Source organism: Platichthys flesus, chromosome 10, assembly GCF_949316205.1.
Source record: "Platichthys flesus chromosome 10, fPlaFle2.1, whole genome shotgun sequence".
NCBI lineage: Eukaryota > Metazoa > Chordata > Actinopteri > Pleuronectiformes > Pleuronectidae > Platichthys > Platichthys flesus.
This window is the reverse complement of record NC_084954.1, coordinates 10541838-10564090: the sequence shown is the minus strand read 5'-3', so window position 1 is coordinate 10564090 and position 22253 is coordinate 10541838. Positions and strand designations below refer to the sequence as shown.

Below are 22253 nucleotides of genomic sequence, written 5' to 3'. Positions count from 1 at the left end.
TGTGACATCTGTTCTCTCTCCGGTGGGCTCCTCATGTCCTCGACCTCATCCACATCCTTTCTGAACACCTGGGAGGGAGGAGGAGGGGGTGGGGGCTGTATGACAAGGGTACATAGCAGAGGAAAAGGGGATGAAAGGGGGATCGCGTGTGTGTGTGTGTGTGTGTTTGCTAGGTGGCAGTAGGTGGGGTTATAAAGCGAGAGCAGTCAACCATGACATCAGTCAAGACTGCCACCCTTCCTCCCACGATCACTAACTTTCCCCTCCGTGACCTTGACCTGAGTTTGGTGCTTTTTGACAGCGCAGGTCCTTGTTGACAGCGGCTGCGCTCGCACACTGTGCCAGATGTACAGAATGTGGCAACGCTGAGGCGGAGGAATCAAAGGCTAGCGTGACGTAACGTGCTGTACTCTACACGCACACGCAAAAACAGGGGTGCAACTCGCCGACCTCTGCGCTCCGGATACTGTGATAAGTAGGAAAAGGGATAGCTCTGCAAGACCTTTGCAAGCTGGCGGTTAGAGAATCAGGGGCATGGAAATCCAACCTAGAAACATCAGAGCAGGGAAATAAATGCACACTCCCAAATAACAACTTTGGGTAGTGCCCTTGAGCAACAGAACTGCTTGAGTCATACTGCTTAGCAGCAACAGTAACCATTACAGCTCGCCACAGAAGCCAGTGCAGAATTGCCTTAAGGAGCAGTTCCAGTAACGGCTGGTAGAAGCTGGCTCCAAGACAACCCCATATTGAAACAGGAAAACTCCTGACATATGAAGTAAGTACATTAGGATTTCAAAGTTAGAGCCTCAAAGGTTATTTTATATTCCTTTAATGTGAGGTGGAGACAGCTGTGACAGTAACAGTTTCAAACCATCAGAGCACCAATACAATTGTTGGGTGTTTTTCACTCACTCAACATTTTCAGTTTCATGGTTCGGTTTCTGGCTATAAGAGACAAGTAGTTATGTCAAATAAATCAGTACAAGACACTTCTTTGGTACAACAGCACTTTGAGTTGAATGCTAATGTCAAAAACTGTACAAGAGCAGCAAAGAGTTGAGGGTGAAAACCCAAACTGTGCCGGAGAGAAATGCAGTGAGTTCCCTGGGAATCTGTCACAAAAGTTGTCCCTTTAACTGCACAGGCAATTTATTTGATCTGTGGTCATTGCACAAATCAGTGTATTTTAATTTGGTGTAATGAAGAGCTGTAGGCACATGTCATATTGCCATGGTGCCAGAAGTGCCGAAGCGCCCGAAGCAGAGCCTGTGTCTGTTTAGCACATTGACTCAGCAGGGTCATGGGTTCGTTGGCTCAGGCTCAGCTCAGCTCCCTAACAGCCTTTTCAAATCATTAAGTAATGAAGTGGGTGCCATTCAAATATAAATGCATCCACAAGCCAGGACCCTTTCATGTCCACGACCATAAATACTCTTAATTTTTTTTTTTCCTCAGAGCCAATATACCTCTCAAAGCCATTTCCAACATCTGTTACTCCCCCTGAAAAAGTGGGCCAGTCACTGTAGCTACACATCAAAGTGCTTTATAATACATGGGATACAAGGTAGTTATGCTGACTTTTTCTTAATTTGTTAATTGATTATCGCCTAATCTGTCAGAGATCCTGGCTCAGAGCCCTTATGACTGGATGTACTGTGTTGTGTTTGGAAGAAGTTAACACACACACACACAAGGCACATGGGAGACACAAACACACACACACACAGACAAGGCACATGGAGACACACAAACACACAGTGAGATAAGCAAACCTGCAGATGTAAATCTCTTGATACTTGCTGATTATTGTGAGTGCAGCCACCACTGACCTTGGCACACATATCCATAGCAGGCTCCTTCCCTCTCCATCCATCCCTCTCTCTGAGGAGTGGCCCCTGGCCTGCAGCTTATTGGGGGGCCTGGAGGCAGCTTCCCATCTCAGACAGGCCCTAATCTGGGAGGCAAATGATAAGGCTGAGGTTTACAGGAGGGGCTTTGCACACTCACCCAAATTTGCATTTAAAGGCCCTACAGTAATCTTTAGGCTTATTTAAATCTCAGCAAGACACTAGCACGAGCGAGAGAAGGGGCGGAAGGGGGGGGTGCGGAATCTGCAGATCCACCTTCAGTGCTTCTTTCCCATGGTAGACCAAATCCCCCCCATAAATGAGCGAGGATGTGGATTGCTTTGCTGTTCTCACAGCAGGTCTGTGTCTGTACTATCGATGGCATTTAATTGGTGGAGGATTATTTTTCAAATTTGCCCGAAACCCAAAAACAAAAACCGAAAGAAACACAAGTGACAAATGCTTCAACCGTCGATATTAAGCGGTTTATGAAACAGTCGGATTGACACATCATTGGCTGTGCAACAATTTGTTTGATTGTATTTTTTCATGAGCTTTTTGTTCACATGATTATAATAAATATAATAGAAACATTTCCATTTGTTAAAAGCCCAAATAGAATACTTATTGCAGGGTGAACACCTGAGCAAGACACTATTGTCAAGCGGGTTCGCTAATTTTTCTTATTATTATTTTAAATTGACTATTTCCTCTCTGTTATGTTTATTCTCGCAATTTCTTTAAATCCCAAGTCAGAATTATTCATTCAGTGAAAGGCCCAAAAACTGGAAAGCACAATAATGAAAACGCCAAACAGTGGCGTACTGCTTGAATACATTCTGTCCCAGTTATTTTGTTGTTTAAGTGTGTGCATATCTACCAGCTGCTGCAGCTATAGAGGTCCTTGTATTGCTGTCAGCATATTCACTAGTTTACTGGCATCGCGTCCTGCAGTATGTATACTATAACAGCACAATGCTTCTGCTCAGCCAATTCGCGTCAGCATCAGGGGGGTTATTTTCAGTGTGGGACTGTACGGTGCATCCTACACATCCAGAAGGGATTTGAAAGATTAATCCTCACCTTTCCAAGTGAATGTATGTAATTTGGTTTGACAAACACAAGCCCTACAGGGACGTTTTCTTCATTAATACTTGACAATGTGCCTTACGTCTCAGGCCTGAGGAGATGTAGTGGTGTGACGGACGAGAGCATTAAAGTGACCCAGATTCAATCTTTCTTTCCTCTACTTGCGAGCTTTTAACACCGAGCATAGCACCTGTGATACACAATTCAGTTGAGAGAGCAACAAAGGGCCGGGGTGTTAACGGCCTTTACAACCGGCCACACGCACGAGACACGATCTGATGAGCATCTCACACTGAAAATACACTCAAATATTGAAGAGCTTTTTTTTTAAGACCTTAAAAACTGCTTAAAAACCTGAAAAGATTCTAAGTCCATGGTCAGCAGTGTTAACACGATGTCTATTCAGATATTATGCAGAGGAGGAGAGAAGTGTGTTAGTGTTTAACTGTTTGAACTCTGCCAGAGAGACGGTCCTCCAGTGTCTCTGGTATTTTAATCCTGCTGTGATCTCATTTCTTGGAGTACCTTCAAATACTTTAACTCACTAAACTCTGTACAAACTCAGCTAAAGGTTTATATAAACCATTATAAATGATAAAATGATTAAGGTTTGTAATTAATTAGATGCGGTTTTTCATCAGATTTAGCAAAGTAAACAAATACAACATGCAGATCTATAGATTTTCTGAATATAGAAACATGAAAAATAGATTTAATCTAGATGGAGGGTATATGTAAACGTTATATCTCCAAAATGGTTTTGGAGATATGCCCATTTACTGCCACATGTTAAAAAACATAATGAAGTCAAAACTAACATACAAAGTGTTGAGCTGTGGCTTTCTGCTGCAAAAAGATTAATTTTTCTAATTATTATGTTTTTTTAAATCAAAGATCGATTTGATATTTAATTTCTTAGTAGCAGCTGGTAAATAAGAACTAGATCTGGAACATAATACAATCTATCCGGTGTTGTTTCGTAAATATAAAACAAAAGAGTTTAAGGTGCTTGTGAAGGATTCTGTCATCTCTGAACAGAGCCATACTTCCCTCTGCTGCCAGTCCTTATGCTAAGCCAAGCTAACTGGTTGCTGGCTGTAGCCTCATATTTGCTGTACTGGTGTCCAGCTTTCATCTAAATGTTGATCAGAAACTAAACTAAACACATTTCACAAATTGACAATCTATTGCTTTAAGTTTGTCATGAAACTAGCTAATGAGAGCCTGTTGTATTTATGTGTTTAAAGTGTGTTTCATCCACCACAGGACCTAATTAACTCCATAGAGGGAAATTAAAAACACAAAAACACACGCACACATCTTGTGGCAACAGGACTGACAATGTTAAAGCATGTGATAAGGCTAAACCCGATATCATATTTAATATTCTGCCTGATTTTCTCTTCAGCATAACCCTCCTCACAGCCTGGAGACAGGTCAAATCAAGCTCATGCATATAAAAGCCATCGCCCTGGGAAAAGATTTAACCAGCCCGGATGGGTCTCGAGGCTCGGCGTTAACGAACAAAAAAGAAAAAAAGAAAAAAAGAAAACACACTTGCTGCCATTTGAGCTCTGAGAAATACGAGGAGACGCAAGAACAGAGATCTGGACAGAACCGCCCCCCCTCTCCCCTCTCCCCTCTCCCCATCTCCGAAACTAAAAGTTAGCTCGGCTTCCCAGTCACACTGTGGAGACCCTGCTCACTCTTCCATGCCGTGGCCACTTCCTGCTGGCTCTAAACAATGCAGACTCCATTTGGGCCGACGTAATGGCTGACTGCTTGACATAGCCCTTGTCAGTGAGAGCTGCGATAGGTGACACTTGACAGATGTGTAATTGCAGGGAGAGCTCGCTGACAGGTGGCTGAGCTTAAAGACACCTGATATGCTCCTGAGCCTGTTGACGCGGGGGGATTACACCTTTTAAGCAGCATCGGCTCCTCTGAGTGTTTTCTTTTTTTTTTCCTTTTCCCCTATGTGTTTCAAGTAAGAAAAAAACAAAACAATAAAGAAAAAACAGTTTGGATAATTTATTTTAAAGTGAAATTGGTTTGAATAGTTTGAGCCGAGATATGAGCCGAGCCTGACAGCGAGAAAAGGTTACGTCCCCCCCCCCCCGCAACAACCCTGATTTAATACATCCAGATGTATATTCTCTGCGAGGTAATGTATGGTTTTGAAATCATCTGCGCCGGGCTTGTAAAGTCTCCACTGAGGCATGATAGCTTTCTCTCTCAGGTCAGCCCAGGTGAGGTGGTACCAGAAGCCGGAGATAACACTCCACCCCTATAAAAGACAGGAAGTGAGATAAACCTTCTCCCGTTGATTAGGAGCAGCGGTGTGGGCCGCCATGTGGGAGGCGGCGCAGGCATAGGGGTGAAACAGGAGGATGTGGATGGGGTTTTGTGTGTGTGTGTGTGTGTGTGGGTGGGTGTGTGTGTGCGTGTGTGTGCGGGGTTGTGTTTTATGTGTGGGACTGCAATGCAAATCAATGATCTCCTTCAGTGCAGAGCAGAACAGCACAATGCCTGCACACCTGTCCATCATTCAACATCTCCTGTTCCACCTCTTGAAGACGAGTTGGAGGAAGAAAAAAAAAAAAGAGGTGCTTTAGCTCACAGTGGAGGGGTTGAAGCAGGGGAGGGGAGGGGAGGGGAGGGGAGCGAGGTGGTGCGCTGAGAGGCCCAGACATTCACTTTTCTTTTTCCTATGCCGACAAGCCCATGTTATTAGAACTGCAGTTACTAAATTGGGAGGAGGGAGACCGATGCTTTTGGATGTGACCTCAATTGCACTGGCGCACTATCTCAACCAAAGTCTCATTTCACCGGGAAAGACAGGGGAAGAGAAAAGAGAAATTGACAATATCTTTTGTACCATCATGCATAGACGGCGTATAGAGATTTAGTGATGATATGAAGGGGGGGGGGGGGGGGGGGGGGGCGGCTCTAGCTACACCCTAGAAGCTCAGCTGAGTTCACTGGGGGTATTTTCACTTATAATTGGGGTAGCTTTCATCTTGCCTGCCAAAAGGCGCGCAACGAAGAGGAGCACCAAGAGGGAGCTATCACTTCCCCTATTTCCTGGCCCCAGACAAAGGCACCCAGGCAGGCAGCCTGCTGAAGATGATGTATTTCTGATCAAAGAGCCTGGAGTTGTCAGCAGCCCGGGCTAGCGCAGCAACCTGATTGCTCCTGGATAGATTTGTCCCTTTGATCAGAGCCGACTCTGACTGCAGGCACTGTTTATGCAAAGAAAAGATGGCAGGGCGAAATCTACCCAGTGTTCTGTGGAAACAGGCGTTGGGCTGGGGGAAGGACTTTTGCTTGGGGAAATGTTGGCTCGCACAATAATTCAGGATGATATCTGTTATAATTACCGCTAATGAGATAACACCGCAAGAAGCCTTTTTCACTGTAACTTGTTGCCGTGATGCTTTTGCGCTGACAGCAAACATTCGTACATGTATATTACTCCTGATGAGCCGATTAGGTCCTGCTCAATCACGAGCACATACATCAGATATAAGTGTGAGATAATGTAATATACTTGAGCGACTGGTGTTTTTACAAAATGATCAGTTAGTTACACTAAGCAAACATCTTACCCATAATGCAAATAACCGCCGGCTATGAATTTATGTGGACTTGAAAAAGGAACATAATTTTGTCATAATATATTGATGTAAATTCTTATTCAGGATTTGTTCTATAGCTGTTCTACAGCGAAATATTAATGCCACCGGTCTGCAGCATGGTACCTACAAATCCCATGGTGACCTCAGTCATGTTATGACTGAGGATAACCGTCTTCTTGGACGTGGGTACATGGGTTCAAACTGGGAAATGTCAAACACACTTGACTTTAAAACACTCAAGTCAGGTTATGGTGAGACACAACATGAAACATCGGGAGAAGACTGCTCGACTAAAGATCTGTCTTTTCTTTTTTATGACACAGTCATGAATAAAGTCAGTATTAGAGCGGCTCCAGTGGAAATATGTCTAGTATTCGTTTTTGGAGCCATTATAACAGAGCTGTTTACTTAATTTAAACTATCTTGAAAATTTCTCCATAAATACATATTTAATTACCGATGTCAAAAATATTTCTAGAAAAAGAAAAAAGAAAACAGTCGTCAACAAAACATGTCTCTTGTTTTCTCCCTCCTCGCTGTGCATATTGGATGGCTTCGGGTCAGAGCTTTCAGGGACATCAGCCTCTTCCTGTCTTCTCCGTCATGTTAAACATTAAGAACCTACAGCTCAGCACGCCTCCCGCTGAGGGACGTCAAAGTCAAGGTTAATTCACGGATGCAAAATACCTCACCATGACTTTTAAATGCCTTTTATTTGTTTTTTATTTATTTTATTTTATTCACTTTGTTGTGTCGGTGACAGGTGCTATTTAAAGGGGTTTGTCGAGCGCTCACATCCTTGCGGTTTAAGTCGCTGGAAAGAGGCCTGAGTGGTTATGTAAGCTGTGATTAACATATCTGACGGCTGCATTTGGGTCAAACAGTGATGGGTAATTCAGGTCATTTCTGACAGCTGATGAAAACAGAAATCATCATGGCGGGCGGTGGGGGCGTAATTATGTATTTATGAGCAGTAGAGGACCTTGGGGGTAGCGAGCAGAAGAGATGAGCACACACAGAGAAGTGCCTGAGTGCTGCCTGGCTACTGTAATGACAGCTCATTTCCCTGTGTGGATGTTTTTCTCAGCTCGGCACCAGGCTTTTGTTAGTCCCACCAGCTTACTGTACCTGCCAGCCGAGCCTTTTATGGACAATAAGGGAGGGTTAAGTGTTGTATTATTAAGGGATGAATGCTCTGTAGAGACCTGGGCTAAGGAAAAGCAAAGCGTGTAGGTCTTACCCAAAGGGCCCTCCATGGCAGCTTGTTTGTGTTGTGAGAGACACTGCTGGGGCTTCGATTTAAAGATGCATTTGACTTTGAATTACTGTATGTGGAGTTTATGCATACGCGCATACATGCATCAAACCTCCTGCACTTTATAGACCTGCTGCTTCCTGCTTTATCCTGTTGGTGTGTATGCATCATGCTTGGCAAATCATTCAAATGTATATGTTATAATCTTAAATAAAAAACGTTTTTTTTTAATTATTAAAATTGAATTTTTTGCATAAAAAACTGAGTTGATATCCCAGTATATTTCTGTGAACAACTCAGATATACAAGTCATGGGCCCAAGAGAGAATAGATGGTGAACTGGAAACGGAGGATGGATAAAGCTTGATGCAAATAAGCCCGGAGTTAAATCAAAGCCATCTTCAAATCAAACCCCAGCTACGCTCTCGCTCCTTTCTCTGTCAATCCACTGTGACATTTGTGATATGGGCAACACTTTCAACCTATGGCTGCCTCCTCCATTGGCCATGTAAAGTTTAATGAGCACCTTTTGTGGAGCGATATGAATAATGTATACACTACGGCGCTTTAAAGTGCCCATGGTGCATCTGTCTCCAGGATGGACGGAAGCCATGGGAAGAACCAGCGAAAATTAAAAGGCCTGAGGGTAAAGGAGGAGAGGGATAGAAAAAAGGGAAAAGTTGAAGGCAGTCACATTAATTTGACTGCTACCATGTGCCACTTCCAATGCAGAATAGAAATCATCAGCACAAGCCCGGAGCTTGCAAACCCCACCCCCTGAACATCCCCCCCCCCCCCCCCCCCCATTCTCTCTCTCGTCTGTTGCTCATCTGTGTCAACCTGCTCCTTACATCAGGAACTGATCATGCAGTGACTCGGAGGGAAAGGGGAATGTTTTCTAGGAAATTCGGGGGGAGCACAGCAGGTGATGGGGAGTAAAACCAAAAGTCAGTCTAAAGCAGATGAGTCCGTCCCCGCACTCCTGCAGACACATTGATGTGCGATGTAGAAGGAGATGAAAACACACTGTACTCTGGATGACAAGCTCGTCGCTGTGAAGGAAATGTGTTAAAAAGACTCAAACAGTGCACTTTACAGACAAAACATGACAAGAGCAGAGGAAGGCACGCATTTCAAAGTTTGACGAAACTGAGGTAAGGAAATACATTGGAGGAAAAAAAGTATGAAATGAAACCAATGTTTGAGTTTAGTTGCCCCATAAAATTAAATGAGAAAAATAAAAAGCAGGTTAATTAATACATGCTCTTGATGCTAATTTCTTTTTATCTCAGAACACGCTCTGAAAACCTCATTGAAAGAGGAGCACCCAGGCCTTTAACCGCTGAGACCATTAGAGCAACAGCTCTTGCTCTCCAGCTCCCCCCGCTCTCCGCTCATCCAGACCGCTCCGTCACAAACCCCTCGGCCAAGACCTCGCTGACAAAATTAGAAATCTCCTGTGCATTGGCTGCTGCCCCCCCACCCCCACCCCCACCCCACTCCCCCCAATTCAAAAGATTGGTGGGCCTCTATCTTCTTAGAGATCTGCTCTCTGTTGAATAAGCAATGGAGCGTTCCCCACTTCACTTGTCCATGCCAGGATGGCCTGAGCGACCCCTTCCCCCCCCCCCAGTTGTCCCCTCCCCTAACCCCTGTTTCCATCTCCACAGATGGACCCTCCCTCCTCCCCATCCCATCCCGTCCCTCCCCCGCCGCCTCCCCCCTCAGCCCTCGCTCTCAGCCGGCACAGACGCACAAAAGAAGGCTCCGGCTTAGTGGCCTTGTGATGGATGCATTTTCATAGGCCAATCTCTGTTATCTTGGAGAAACAGGTCTCAGCCTCCATTCTCTCAGGGCTTTACAGTTCTCTCTCTGCCACTCACCCCGCCCACCCTTTCCTTCATGTTTTCTCCCACCTCCTCTCTCCATCCCGCTGTCCTCCTCCACCATTTTCCGAAGGTCACTCATTAATACTCCTGAGCATGAATGCTGACCCCGTGACCCTGAGCTTGAAAGCCTAGCACTCCCCGTCCCATCCAGACCCCTGTCCCAGTATTCTCACCCATGCAGGCCTGAGTGCCGAGGCCTGGGTCCAAAGTCCCCCCCCCCCCCTCCAAGGTCAAGGACTGGCTGACATCGGGCCCCAAAACAATAGGAGGCCCTTCCTCTCCACATCCCCATGGACGCCCCCTGGGTTGTCCTTCTTTGGATTGATTGGCTGTGCAGCAACATATCCAAGTCAATCAATTCCATTCATTTAATGCAGATGCGCCAAACTTGAAAACGCATCCATGGAAATGCTGCACTTCATTATCTTAAAAATTCACTATTAATGGAATTGTACACCTCTCATTTCCCCGGATCATTAATGAATTTTACCTCTTTTCTGTTTCAGTGTCATCTATTTATTAATTTGTAAATGATTGAAGTAAGGAAACGTGTAAATTGTATGCAAAGCTAGTGGCAGACGATTCCACTTTCAGGTTATTTACAGAGTAGATAGATTGCGTCAATACATTGCTTTACACTGGACATGGATTAACTATCAAAAAGGAAAAAACTTCTTGGATTCAATATCACGATGTCGCAACCTTGATTCGCCCCCGAATGGGAATTGTAGCGTTAAAAATCCCCCTACAATAAGCTCCTTCATTTTCTGCTCACTCTGCAGTTTGCAGCTTCCTCATTTCCCAGCAGTGGAGTTTCACTGGGCCTTGATGTATCATATATCTCTCTGTTTTTCCTGCGTGGCTCTTTTCAGGCCTAGGGTCAGGGGGTGAAATAAAGCAGACCCCGTTTTGAAGCTGACAGGGTCTCCAAAGCCTTAACCCAAGGGCAGTCCCCCCAGCCCCGGCCTGACAGAGGCCGCGTCCGACAAAGGTGCAGTTTGTTACAAGCTTCTGAGGGGGGGGAAAAGAAACACAACAGGGAGGGTTATTTGGTGTTCCTTTGACCCCTTAAGCCCTCTGAGATGAAAAGGCTTTCAATTTTTACCAGACAAGGAAGACCACTTCAGCACTGAACACCAGCATGGGCTTCAAAGCTCAGCAGAAATTTTAATCAGAGACAAATTACTGTATATTGTGTGGAATACTGTGCTCCATCGCTCAGTCTGAAGGGGCAAAGGGGAAAAAAATAGCGCAGCATTACACCGACGAGAAATGGCGTAGTATCCTTCGAGGGGTGTTTTCTTTTCCTTTTTTTTAAATCATGAACAGTCACTGCAAGATTATGTCTGAGTGGTTAGCTGTGAAAGGTAGGGGAGGTAAAAGCCTGATGGCTTTGCATGTATCTGCCATCTTAAATCATGCAAGCTGAAGGCAAATATCAATACCGCAATGCTGCTTAAAACAGCATTCTGTCCAATAAAAACATATCTATCATTTACAACACGAGGGTAAGAGCCCAGGAGTGTACCGTGCCTTGTGCCATTTACTAAACATTTTATCAAATTTTACAAAGCCTGCTTAATATTTAAAGCCTCGGTCATGCAGCCTAATGGTCCAGGGCAGGAATAAGCTATTCAGGGGTCAATTGTTTTATTAAGATTAATGAGGGGGAGCAAGAGGGTACGTCATATCTGTACTGCTTTCCCTCTTTCTTTGAGCACCAGCGAGGCATATTAAAAGGAGTGAGTAAGGTTTGCCACTTAGCTTATCTACGTAAGTGGCTTATGGATGTATTTGTCCGGGACACTCAAGGTACATTTTTTTTTCAGCAATTCATTTTTCATCAACTGATGAACTTACTTCCCCCCCCCCCCCCGCAGAATATATCAAGGAACGCGTCACTTCTTCAGTACACTGCACAAATGTTGAAGTATGTTAGATTAGCATGGAGTGAAGAAAGGCCTGGTCTGTGATTCTCTGATAGTACATACGTTAGATAATGTATGTGCACAAGTGGTGGAGATAGGCCAATCGTTTAGGCCAATTGTTCAAGATGTTAATTGAAGAATAAACAATTAATTCCGGGCCATTTTATTTCCTTTCGGCCTCACCACTTCTGATCTAATTTCATCAAACTTTCTTCACCGTGAGCATTTTTCTCCTGAATTTGGATAAAACTGTGAATACACAAATGCAAAGTGGGTTCACTGTGGACCAACAGCCATCTTGAATCTACCCAGCAGCTCAAAGTGCCTTGACTCTGATGGACCGGCGCATCTTTTGTCCCAAAAATTCAAAATCTGATGAATGAGAAAGAGCAGCAGATGGAAGTGGAGAGAGGTGGGCGGTGACGGCAGAGAGCTGGTAGGCGTTCATCTCCGCACACATTTACACTCCATCAGCCATAACCCCCAAACCACACTGATGTCATTGTTGTAATTGCTTTGACACTTCCAAGCTGGCACTAATCCTGTTTGGACAGTGCCTCAAACTGTATGGAAAGAGGGGACCCAGTGGTTATGTCCACCAGTGCATCTGTCCCTACTGGCCAGGGCAACATCTGTTTTGTGCTGTGTGCGACTGTGGCGTATAGTTCTAAATGAACGACTCCAAAAAAACAAAATAGACCTGTTTGTTTCCCTGTGGTGGAAATCCTCTTTAAATGTTTCATGTTTTAAATCCCTGCTTAAGCCCACAAGAAAAGAAGTGTTTAAAAAAAGGAATGTTTTTAATGTGTGCTGTCTGTTATTTTCTCTGTGATCTAATGCGATGAGACGCTGAAAATGTTTTCTGGTGAAGCAGGGCGACAGGGCTGGACGTGAGAACGTTTTTTAGTGGTGTCTGCTGGAGACATGAGGAGATTATACTGGGGTTGCAGTAAAATGGACGGTTCAAGTAGTTACTGACATGTTGATCCAAAGCTGTCAAGCAATCACTAGATGAAGAGTGGAAATCTGATGAATACCGCTGGACTGTGTTTGAGCTATACCTATGGATTGGATCGCGGGGGCCTCGGCAAAACAGAGATGTCACATGACGGCAGGTCCGGAGGGGTCATTTCCACTGGACTGCCTTCTTTCTCAAGGCGGAAGCATAATGTGAACATTGTTTCAGAGGGGTCATCTTCAACCACCAGCTTCACGACACGCAAACCTTTCATGTGTCTGTCTCCCCTTGCCTCAGCCCTTCCAACACGCCTGTGTGCACCCTGACACGTTGACAAGCCGGGAGTCAGTCAGTGTTGTGGTTGACCCACGAGGCCAGACCGGAGAGGTTTTTGTTCGCAGTGTGAGAGGTATAGCCGACAAGGTGCAGAGAACTAAAATGCCCCGAGCTAACCTTTGGCCCCGGACGACATCTGCAAGCCATTGGGGTTGGCAGAGAGAAATGGTGCAAGTGGACATAGAAACTCGACCCGTGGCTAACCAGACAACAACAATAATACTAAACAGGGCCTTTCACGCTAGATGCGTTTTTGAGCCAAAAATAAATAAATAAGAATGTCAATCCTGGAAGAACCCACGAAACAATTTTAAGACCAATGTTGACATAAAAAAAAAACCATGATTGCTTTCAACTTTAAAATTGTGTATAATGATGGACAAATTGTTGTGGATTCAGCATGTCCCCATCACCCCCGGTGGCAGGCTACAGAAGGTCATTAACCCCACATCCTCAAAGTTAGTGGATGGGACATGGACCAAACAAAATTTTCATAACTTTAAATCAATTTCAAAGTTGTCTGTAATTTTTGCTTATTTTTACCACATTGATGTTTGTCTGGTAAGTTTGATATTAATTAGTTGTTCGAAGCAAAAAAAAAATGGGTGAAACGTCATGATTGACAGCTGAGACTGACTCACTATTGGTAAGGTTAAAGTAAGGTACAGTTTGTGGTTATGGCAAACTAATTTAGTATTTAAAGTTACGGTTCCGATTCTTATTCGCAGGACCTGTAATGACCACAACATTCTCCAATTCAATAGTGAAGCATCAACTGACATATCTGGCTCTGAGATGATGCTTCTAGCCCAACATGATGAGGGATAAAGTTGAAGTTAGTTTGCTATGCTCAAACCACTGGAAAATCTGGTCAAACCCAACTGTACATGTAAGTGATACATTCAGCCTCTCGACTTTAAACCTTTAAGAGGCATCAAATAAATCCGGCCAAACACTGGTATACAAAGACGAAGCACAGTCCAAGTTTGTCATGCCAGTCCTGACTCTTTGCTACATTTGTTTGTCTTTAAAAGCACAAGTGAGTGAAAACAATAAAGTCCACTGTGGCTTGGGATAATATGTAAATGATCAATACTTCTAATTGCAGAGAAGGAAATGATTGCCACGGTTATGCTGACTCTCTAATGAGTCCACCTGTTGGCATCATGCAGAAAACAATTTTCCACTTGAAGAAACATAGCGTATGTAAACTCCCATGAAATGTAAAACCAATGGAAGGTCTGCCGTGCTCTGGCAGCTGCAGCCTACAATTATGCAGGATCTGGCGATAGCTTGAATTCCAATCTGACAAAACAGCGCTTTTCTTTCAAAGACAGAGGGGGGAAAAACAAAAAAAAAACTTAAACGACACATCAGTGAAACCTAAAGCATCCACTTCTATCATCAGGATTTTTTGAGGGGGGGGGGGATTTCAAACTCCAGCTCAAAGCGACACATCCAAAGTGAAGTTAACCGATGATGCGTTTGCTGGATATGTTTGGAGGGCTGTTGGGAATATGAAAAAGCTGTGAAGTTTGATACGTTGTTTATAAAATCCGTGGAGCACCAATTCTGAGAAAAACAAAATATACAGTAATATACACCTCCTGCAGCCCAACTGCTCACTTCAAAGACTTGTCCTGGAATTCAAGAGGACAGGTATTGATCCAATCCCTCGATGAATCGGGAATTGATAACTGAACCCTTCAGAATGCACTTTTATGTCTTTCAGCTTTGAAGCTCTCCACTCCCATCTTTCCAGGGGATGTTATTCCACACAAGCGCCTCTTTAATGTTTGAAAACCCACACTCCTCCTCGGTTTCCACAGCATCCGCGAGACTGGTGCGTCTTCATTCTCGCGAGGAATATCGGGAATCCTTGTTTCAAAGGTAAATATAAATAAAGCGGGCCGAGGCGGAGCGGGCACGACAGAAGGGCACCTTTCTTTCATTTGAGACGCAGCTGAACAGGTTCCAGGGCGGGATCAGATCAGGTGAAAGGAGAGCCCCGGCCTCTCCATCTCTTCCCTTTATTGTTCCACACTCGCTGCCAAACCATCATTCTCGATATCCCACTGGGGCCTCTCTAACCCTCAACATCTGTCCCACTTTACCACTCTGATGGTAGAGCGCCGGCTAGTATGACGGGCACACTGTGCAGGTCTCAGAAACTGCTTCCAGACATCTCTCCAGTGCTGTCATCTGCAATTTTGTGCATTTAATCATTCAATTTATTTGTCTGCAATTAACTCCAACTAATCACAGGTGTGTTTGCACTATCTCTGTGAGAATATTTATATGGATGAAAACGTGCATGAAACTGAAGGCAAACCATGTTTAGAAGGAGTTGCATTTATTCTGGCCGTCGTTATGAGGTGCTGCTTTCTGTCGTAAAAAGAGAATTTTTTTTTTAAACAGCTGGAGGGAAAAACTTGCAGGTCAACCTAAATAGCCTCAGTACCTCGCTCGAGTGAGTAAATCAGCCATAAGGGGGCATAAAGGGAAACACCCACGGTAGACGTGCAACACTGTGGTGCCATGCAAGAGATAATAAAATCCTGTAAGTCAAAAAACAGGATGCTGTATATTTTGTGTAGGATGTTTGGGGCTGCTAGTACATTATAATTGCACGCCAGTTTTCCCTTTGGGAGAAAATACCTCTCCCCATATGCGGCAGTGATAAAGTATAGGTTTCTCCTGTCTGGCAAGAAAGGTATATCTGCCCTTTAACTAGACAAGGGGGAGCAGTATAGAGAGAGAGAGACAGAAAGACTGAGATGTATGAAGGCTGCAGGAAACGGTAAGAAAAGGAGTGTGTACAGTTGGTGGGTCTGGAGTGTTTGCGTGAGGGACAGGGGAGCTAGATTCATTTACATCGTAGCTGCGGAATAAAAAGCAGCTTTGGCTTGTCAATTTTCTGACTAGCGTCATGAACCGGGAGATGCCCATGGCTGCTCGTTCTACCTCAACGCAGTTCAATACCTGCCAGCCTCATCCCCTTCTCCTAGTCACAGAGAAGGAAAACACAGACACATGCACATGCGGGGGTCCCTCTGGTGTGTTTGTGTTTCTGTTTGTGAGCATTTGTTCCGAATCAGGCACCTGGCATCTTTTGGGAGAGCAGGCTTCACCAATGAGGCCCCCTGGACTGTCACATGTCTGGATGCAGACCAATACCCATCACGGCAAACTGATCAAAAGCAAAGGAAAGTACGGGCCTTGAACTTCACAGTCCAATGTGCTTCCCTGTTGCTTATTACGTGCACACGCACGGGCACACGCACTTGCACACACAGCATGCAACCATATGAACTTCCCTCTACTGATGAAATATGCCAGAAAGCTATTTTTTCTCTTGTTTTCAGTCACAATTGAAATTCACTGCAGGTTAAATTGGACCCCCTCTTTCCCCGACTGCTGTAACGCTGCATAGTAGGTATAATCAAAGTAATTACAACAACACACAGGTGTTCCACGCCGCACGCCACCGCACACAGCACATGTCCGTGACAGTGGATGGAGTAAACAACACAGGAAAAGAAAGAGAACAGAGAGGAAAAAAAAACAAAATGAAACTAACTCAAATCAAGTGTCATTACGGCGGCTACTTTATCGACAGACAGTGAGTGCACAAACAAATGGTATTTTTCATCATCTGCTGCTTAACGTGGACATTTTATGCTCCGTCTGTTCATGTTGCTTTGCATCCACTTTTCAATTATGATAATCTGAATCTGGTCGAGTGAATTATAGACGAAAGACATGATTATTTCAGGCTCTATGGTAGAGAGGAGAGAGGGAGAGCGAGCACAATGCAGGGCCGCCTCAGGTGACTCCACTTACAGGACACGTACCAATAAAGCTGCGGAGGAACACAGAGGAACATTTGAAAGTAATGCATATATGTTTTATCTCTGGGTGTTTCACTTCACTCAGATTAAAGCACAGATGTGGAGAGGCAAACAATCACATTAAAAGAGCCCCATCTGCATCCTCCAAATCTCATCTAAGTGGAGGGAAAAAGGAACGTGAACATGCGAGGGGGGGGGGGGGGGTCAGAGAAGAGAGAGAGAGCGAGAGAGAAAGAGAGAGGGTGCAATTACCAAGAGCGTAGTCTGAGGGATCAACTTCACTTCAAAGAGGCCGGGCCCCGCGTCCCATGCTCCACACAGCCCCGAGTCCCAGTGTTGTGAGAGTAGGTAAACATGAGCAGATCACAAGAGTGTTAATAGCAGCCAGATCTGAAGAGGTCTCCACCTTGTGCCTTCCTGCCTGCCTCTTAGATGCACAGACAAGCCCTTGCCTGGAAGGAACACACTCACCCTGCACACTCAGCTATTTGGTGTGTGTTTGTGTGTGTGTGTGTGTGTGTGTGTGTGTGTGTGTGTGTGTTTGTGTGTAGCATCGCAACACATTTTTTTTATTTTTTAAGTATAATTGAAAAGCATAAGCTCAGAACTTCTAGTGAAACCCTCATGGCAAGCAAAAACCAACAGCTGCTGTGCAAAGGACCTGAATTATGTGCATGTTAAATGTATCATATATTTCCATTTGAAAAAAGGTAATACTGCAAACTATACTAGTTTTTTAAGCAACCCGTTCAGATGGAGCAGCCTCAGAGTACACTGCATGCATCGCTGTGTATGTGTGTGTGTTTGTGTTTGCTCTGCTGCTAAATTATTACAGTGTTCACTTTGAGAATCTCTGCCAAGAATTATCTTGTTCCAGTATGCAGCCGACTCAGTGAGAGGATTTTCATTCATCTTTTTTTTTTTTGACTACCAAAATACTCTGAGCCCTCCCTCCCTGAAATACGCCGTACCAATCCGGGGCGATGTCTACTGTATGTGAAGTACGCCACACTAATCTGTCATCACTGGATAAATACGATAAGGATGGCAGCGATTCCCTGGGAGTTATCACAGGCCTGACGGCTAAACAGGATTAAACGCCTGGCATTATGCAATGTAAAGAGTAAAGTGATGTTTTTTGGTTTTTTTAAAGACAACACAGAGTTGACCCACTGGAAGGAAACAGAGTGACCACTGACACTGACAATCACAGATTTTCCTCAGTTTCCCATGCAGCTGTGACGGCAAGGTTGAATAATAATCCATAGGCTATTTTCAGTCCCATGACCAGGGTTCAAGCCCCCGTGTCAGGACACATTCACACTGACGAAGTGTCATTGAACAAGACAGTGGGTCCACACAAGCTCGGGGTGAGGTGGTGGTGGTGGTGATGGGGGGTGGCGGGGGGGGGTATGCTGTCTGTGACCCGGCCCTCCTGCCTCCCCCAGAGGGCGACGAAGCAAAAACAGTCTTTCCCTGGAGGGATCAATAAAGAATCACATTAACATACATGATGTATATCAAAGTAAATCTCGGACCATGGTGTCCTCTGCATCGCTAATACCGAGTCCTAGTGCTGTGTTTTGAGGCTGTGTGGATTTCAATGCACTGACAGCAGCTGCTCCCCCCCCCCCAACCAATATTGAAAAAGGAAAACCAGCTGGGAAGGCTGACCTCTGTTGGCCCAAGTTTGCAACTGCAGCCGAGGACCGGATCCCAGTGAGCCGGCAGGGAGACGACAGGCAGCCGCAATCCTAAAGCACCGAGGTATGAAACGGTTTCAGAACTGGTGCCCTAGAAGAACAGAGCAGCAAACACTTAAAGACACACAAGGGGCAGAACTCCCGAGTCACGAGCCCAGATGAAAAGATGCCTCCAGGCTAACCTCGCAGCTGAAGCGGAATCACCCTGAGTGCTTTTAGTGTGCCTTTCTCCTGAGATGTCATTTGTTAAGAGAGTAAACCCCTTCATGCCTGTGTGAAACTTAATTCCCCGGCCTGTCCTTGAGCAGTAAACTCTCACCCTCTCCCCGGCAGCGGAGAGTGACCCCTCCGTTTACACACACACAGCTCCCTCCTCTCTGACTCCTACCACGCCAGATGTTACTTTTCGTCTATGATTTATCGTGCAGTTTAGATAAGGGTAAACAAATAGTCATCACAGTTATAACTGCAAACACTGCTTTTTCCTGTCGGGCTTATCGCAGGTCACAGGATAGAAAGTTAGCCAACGGTAGGAGGGGAGCATGGAGCAGGGTGAGAGAGAAGGGGGTAAAAATAGAAAATTGCAGCTTTCTCACTGAGTAGCCTTAGCATAAACACACTTAAAGTCCTTCTGCACACACACACACACACATACACACACATATATAACCCTGAGCCCTGACCTGTAGGAATGTGTGCTCTCTGTGGAGGACGATTAGCTGGCCAGCCTCTTAGCTCCTCCAACACAGAAACCTCATTGTGATAAAGCCCAGTCAATGTTTGCTGACACACGTTATCTCCCGTCCCTTCTCTCCCCGGGCCTCCGCTCGGATCGAGCTGCCACGGCTCTTTACAACGATTTAGGGAGCCATTTGTTTTTCAAGGAGCTGTTTACACAATGGCTACCTACCACACAGGGGACAGGAGGAAAGGTGCAGAGCAGGGAGTCATTTGAAATATAAATCACGAGCGCCACTTTTATCGGCAGCACTTTTTCTTCTTTTCGTTTTTCCACTTTCCGATCTTTTCAGATTCTTGATCGTGCGATAGGGTGATAAGAACAAACAAGATGAGGTTTCGCCAGGTGCTGCCGATTGTATGTAGCCGCGAGAAAAGAGGGAAAAGAAACACTTATCTTGTGTGCGTGGTGTGTGCGTTGTGTGTGCCTGTGTGTGCCTGTGTGTGCATGCTGAGGAGGGGAGGTGATAAAAGAGAATATTCCTCAAGGAGGATCAATAGTTGTTATTCAGACCTGCATGGGTCTCTCCATAGGAAGCACCGACACTGTCCTAAGAGTCTGCCGGTGTTATTGATTTTAATTTATTTTTAACTTAGTGATGGATATGGGACATGTCATGAGAGAGAGGCATTGGTCAAATAATTACCAACGTCTATTCATTAATTGGAAGGCAAAAGAGATAGAACACTCAATATTCATTAAGGCCTGCAAAGACTTTGCAAATGCGCTGTCTGACACCAGGATGTCAGAGAAATATGTCGATCACCTAATCACGCAATGCAAATGTGTCCCTGTGAACCAAAGTGGTCACGATACACTCCATACACATCCAACCTGCAAGTCTTTTTCTACCAATGTCTCTTTGCAGTGAAGAAGAAACACATCAACTTTAAACATGTTACAGGTCGTCTCATTGATCCTTCTCTCAATCCTGTCTAATTTTGTTGATGCTGATCTAGATTAATTAAAAATGAAAAAAATAAATACATGTTAAACATGCAGAGGAGAAGATGTGCTCGGAAAATCACTATATATCTGACATCCACTATAATATTATATATTACCATTAAACAATATATAACCCCACAACATGGTGAAATATTGATACTCATCTTGTGTGTCTAGCAAAGCCGTCAATAAGTGCTTAAAGCAGCTTGTGACAGAAGAAGGAAGCCTACAGTAAATGCACACAGCAAAAGCTTATGAAATGCATCTTTACTTCATTCTTGAACAAACCAGTTTATGAAATTAAATCCTGAATAAGAAGCTGCGATTAAACTCAGACGCAGTACGAGAGAGATGTTAATCCAATTAACCGTTCAGAGTGATCAGATGACAACGTGTTGTACGGCAACCCTGGAAGTTTGAGGCCTCCGCGACAAACGCCAAGCAGACTCCTCAGCAGATGGAAGGTGCGGCTGTTGTTGCTGTAACCGAATCAGCAGTCTTGTCATATACATATGCTGCATAAATATATCATCAAAACCCTTGTAACCTGCGATAATTCGCTTGATTGGCTCGGGCGAGTGCGAGTTCCTTTGGTGAGCAGCGAGTCAAACTGACCAGAGTGGCCTCTGGGTTCTTGCAGACAGGTACCCGTGGTTATTGAGTCCAATCACTACACTAATTATCCTGCGTGCAGGCGACTGCGGGGCTTTGCCCTTTGCGGGGAGCAATCAAACAGCTGACGAGAGGCTGAATAAACACACTGCGCTGAATGTGCTGGGTTGAGCACATGAGCCAGTGTGTTTGTGTGGAGGCAGGAGCGACTGAATAGTGCATCAACATCAGTAAAGCTCCCGTTATTTGTTAGATGACTTTGAGCAGGGATAACGGCAGAGCCTTCTTCCTCGGTTAGATTAAGTTTGGTTATAAAGACTGATGCTACGATGCAATGCGAGTAAAGTTTCTTTTCACTCCATGTTTTGTCGTGTTTGGGATTTAGACCCGAGGAACGCAAAGAGGCAGAGCATCTGTGTGAGAAACCGAATCAATGACATCCACGAGCTCTGAGCTTGTTTCGTGTTGCATCATAAGCAACGTTACAGCCGACATTTCACACCCACCCACCCACCCATCCACCCCCCCGCCCCCGCCCCCCGGGCTAGGCCAAGGTCGTGGTTAAGTTATGATTACAGTATGATGCGCTCGGTGAAGACACGCAGTAAAGAGGTCTCTGCTGAACCATAAAACTGTCAAAATACATCACAAAGTGTCAGATGCACCGCGCAACAACAACAAAAAAGACTCACTCTCCCTCTCCCACTTCCCTCTCTCGGAGCAATCATCACCCGCTCAACTTGACACAGGCTGAATATTGCTTTAAATGAATACGTGTTGGAGGATAGAAAAACTACATTGATTTTAAAATCCCTCGGTTCTGCTGTAGTGCCACGGACAGTAATGATCAATTATTTTGCCTCCGACTGGTGTTTCTTGGAAGTCTCCTCTCGCCACACAGGAACACACAACGAGGCCCACACTCACTACAGCGAGCCACCAAACAGGATCCATTGATTTAATCCTAGGCTCTCCAACCGCAGCTCTTCTTTATCTGTGCATCAATTCTGCAATCATCCACCAAACTGGGGGAAAGTCAGGTCCTTTCTGGAGAGGGAGGATAACAGCAGATTTTCTAGATATGCAGGACATGGAAATAAGCCCACGCGCTGTTGAAAAGTGAAGTAAATGTGCATTTAACGTCCACGAGGCCTTAATGGAGAGAACGAGACAGACAGGGAGTGAAGGGGAAACGTAAGAAGATATGATGTAATGTGATATTCTGAAGTGATTCTCTGCTTTTTTCCGTCGCTATTTATTAAATGTTACCACAAGAGTCTCGATCCCCTACTTTAGAATTCCAACACGGCTCCCAGCGAATGTGGCATTAGACTTCACCGGCACCTGCCGTGGTTTCATTTCAAGGTGATTAAGATACTTATCGCATTTATTTTGCTGGACAAAAAAACACCAGCAAGAGGAAAGAGATTCTATTTTTTTCCCCTTCCCCTCCACGT

General features: G+C 44.9%; 1 protein-coding gene across 2 annotated transcripts in view; it reads right to left on the bottom strand.

Moving 5' to 3' along the window:
- Positions 1 to 865: 865 nt before the first annotated feature.
- LOC133961897 (doublecortin domain-containing protein 2) overlaps positions 866 to 22253 on the bottom strand; it is an 87220-nt gene continuing 65832 nt past the window's right edge. Inside the window, exons 10-11 of one of the 2 annotated variants that reach the window (XM_062397271.1) lie at positions 1833 to 1957; positions 866 to 1656 (exon numbers count right to left, since the gene is read on the bottom strand). In XM_062397271.1, the coding sequence (XP_062253255.1) occupies positions 1611 to 1656; positions 1833 to 1957 (171 nt within the window). In that variant the 3' untranslated portion in view covers positions 866 to 1610. The remainder of the gene's footprint in view (positions 1657 to 1832; positions 1958 to 22253) is intronic. The other variant, XM_062397272.1, reaches the window with a different exon arrangement.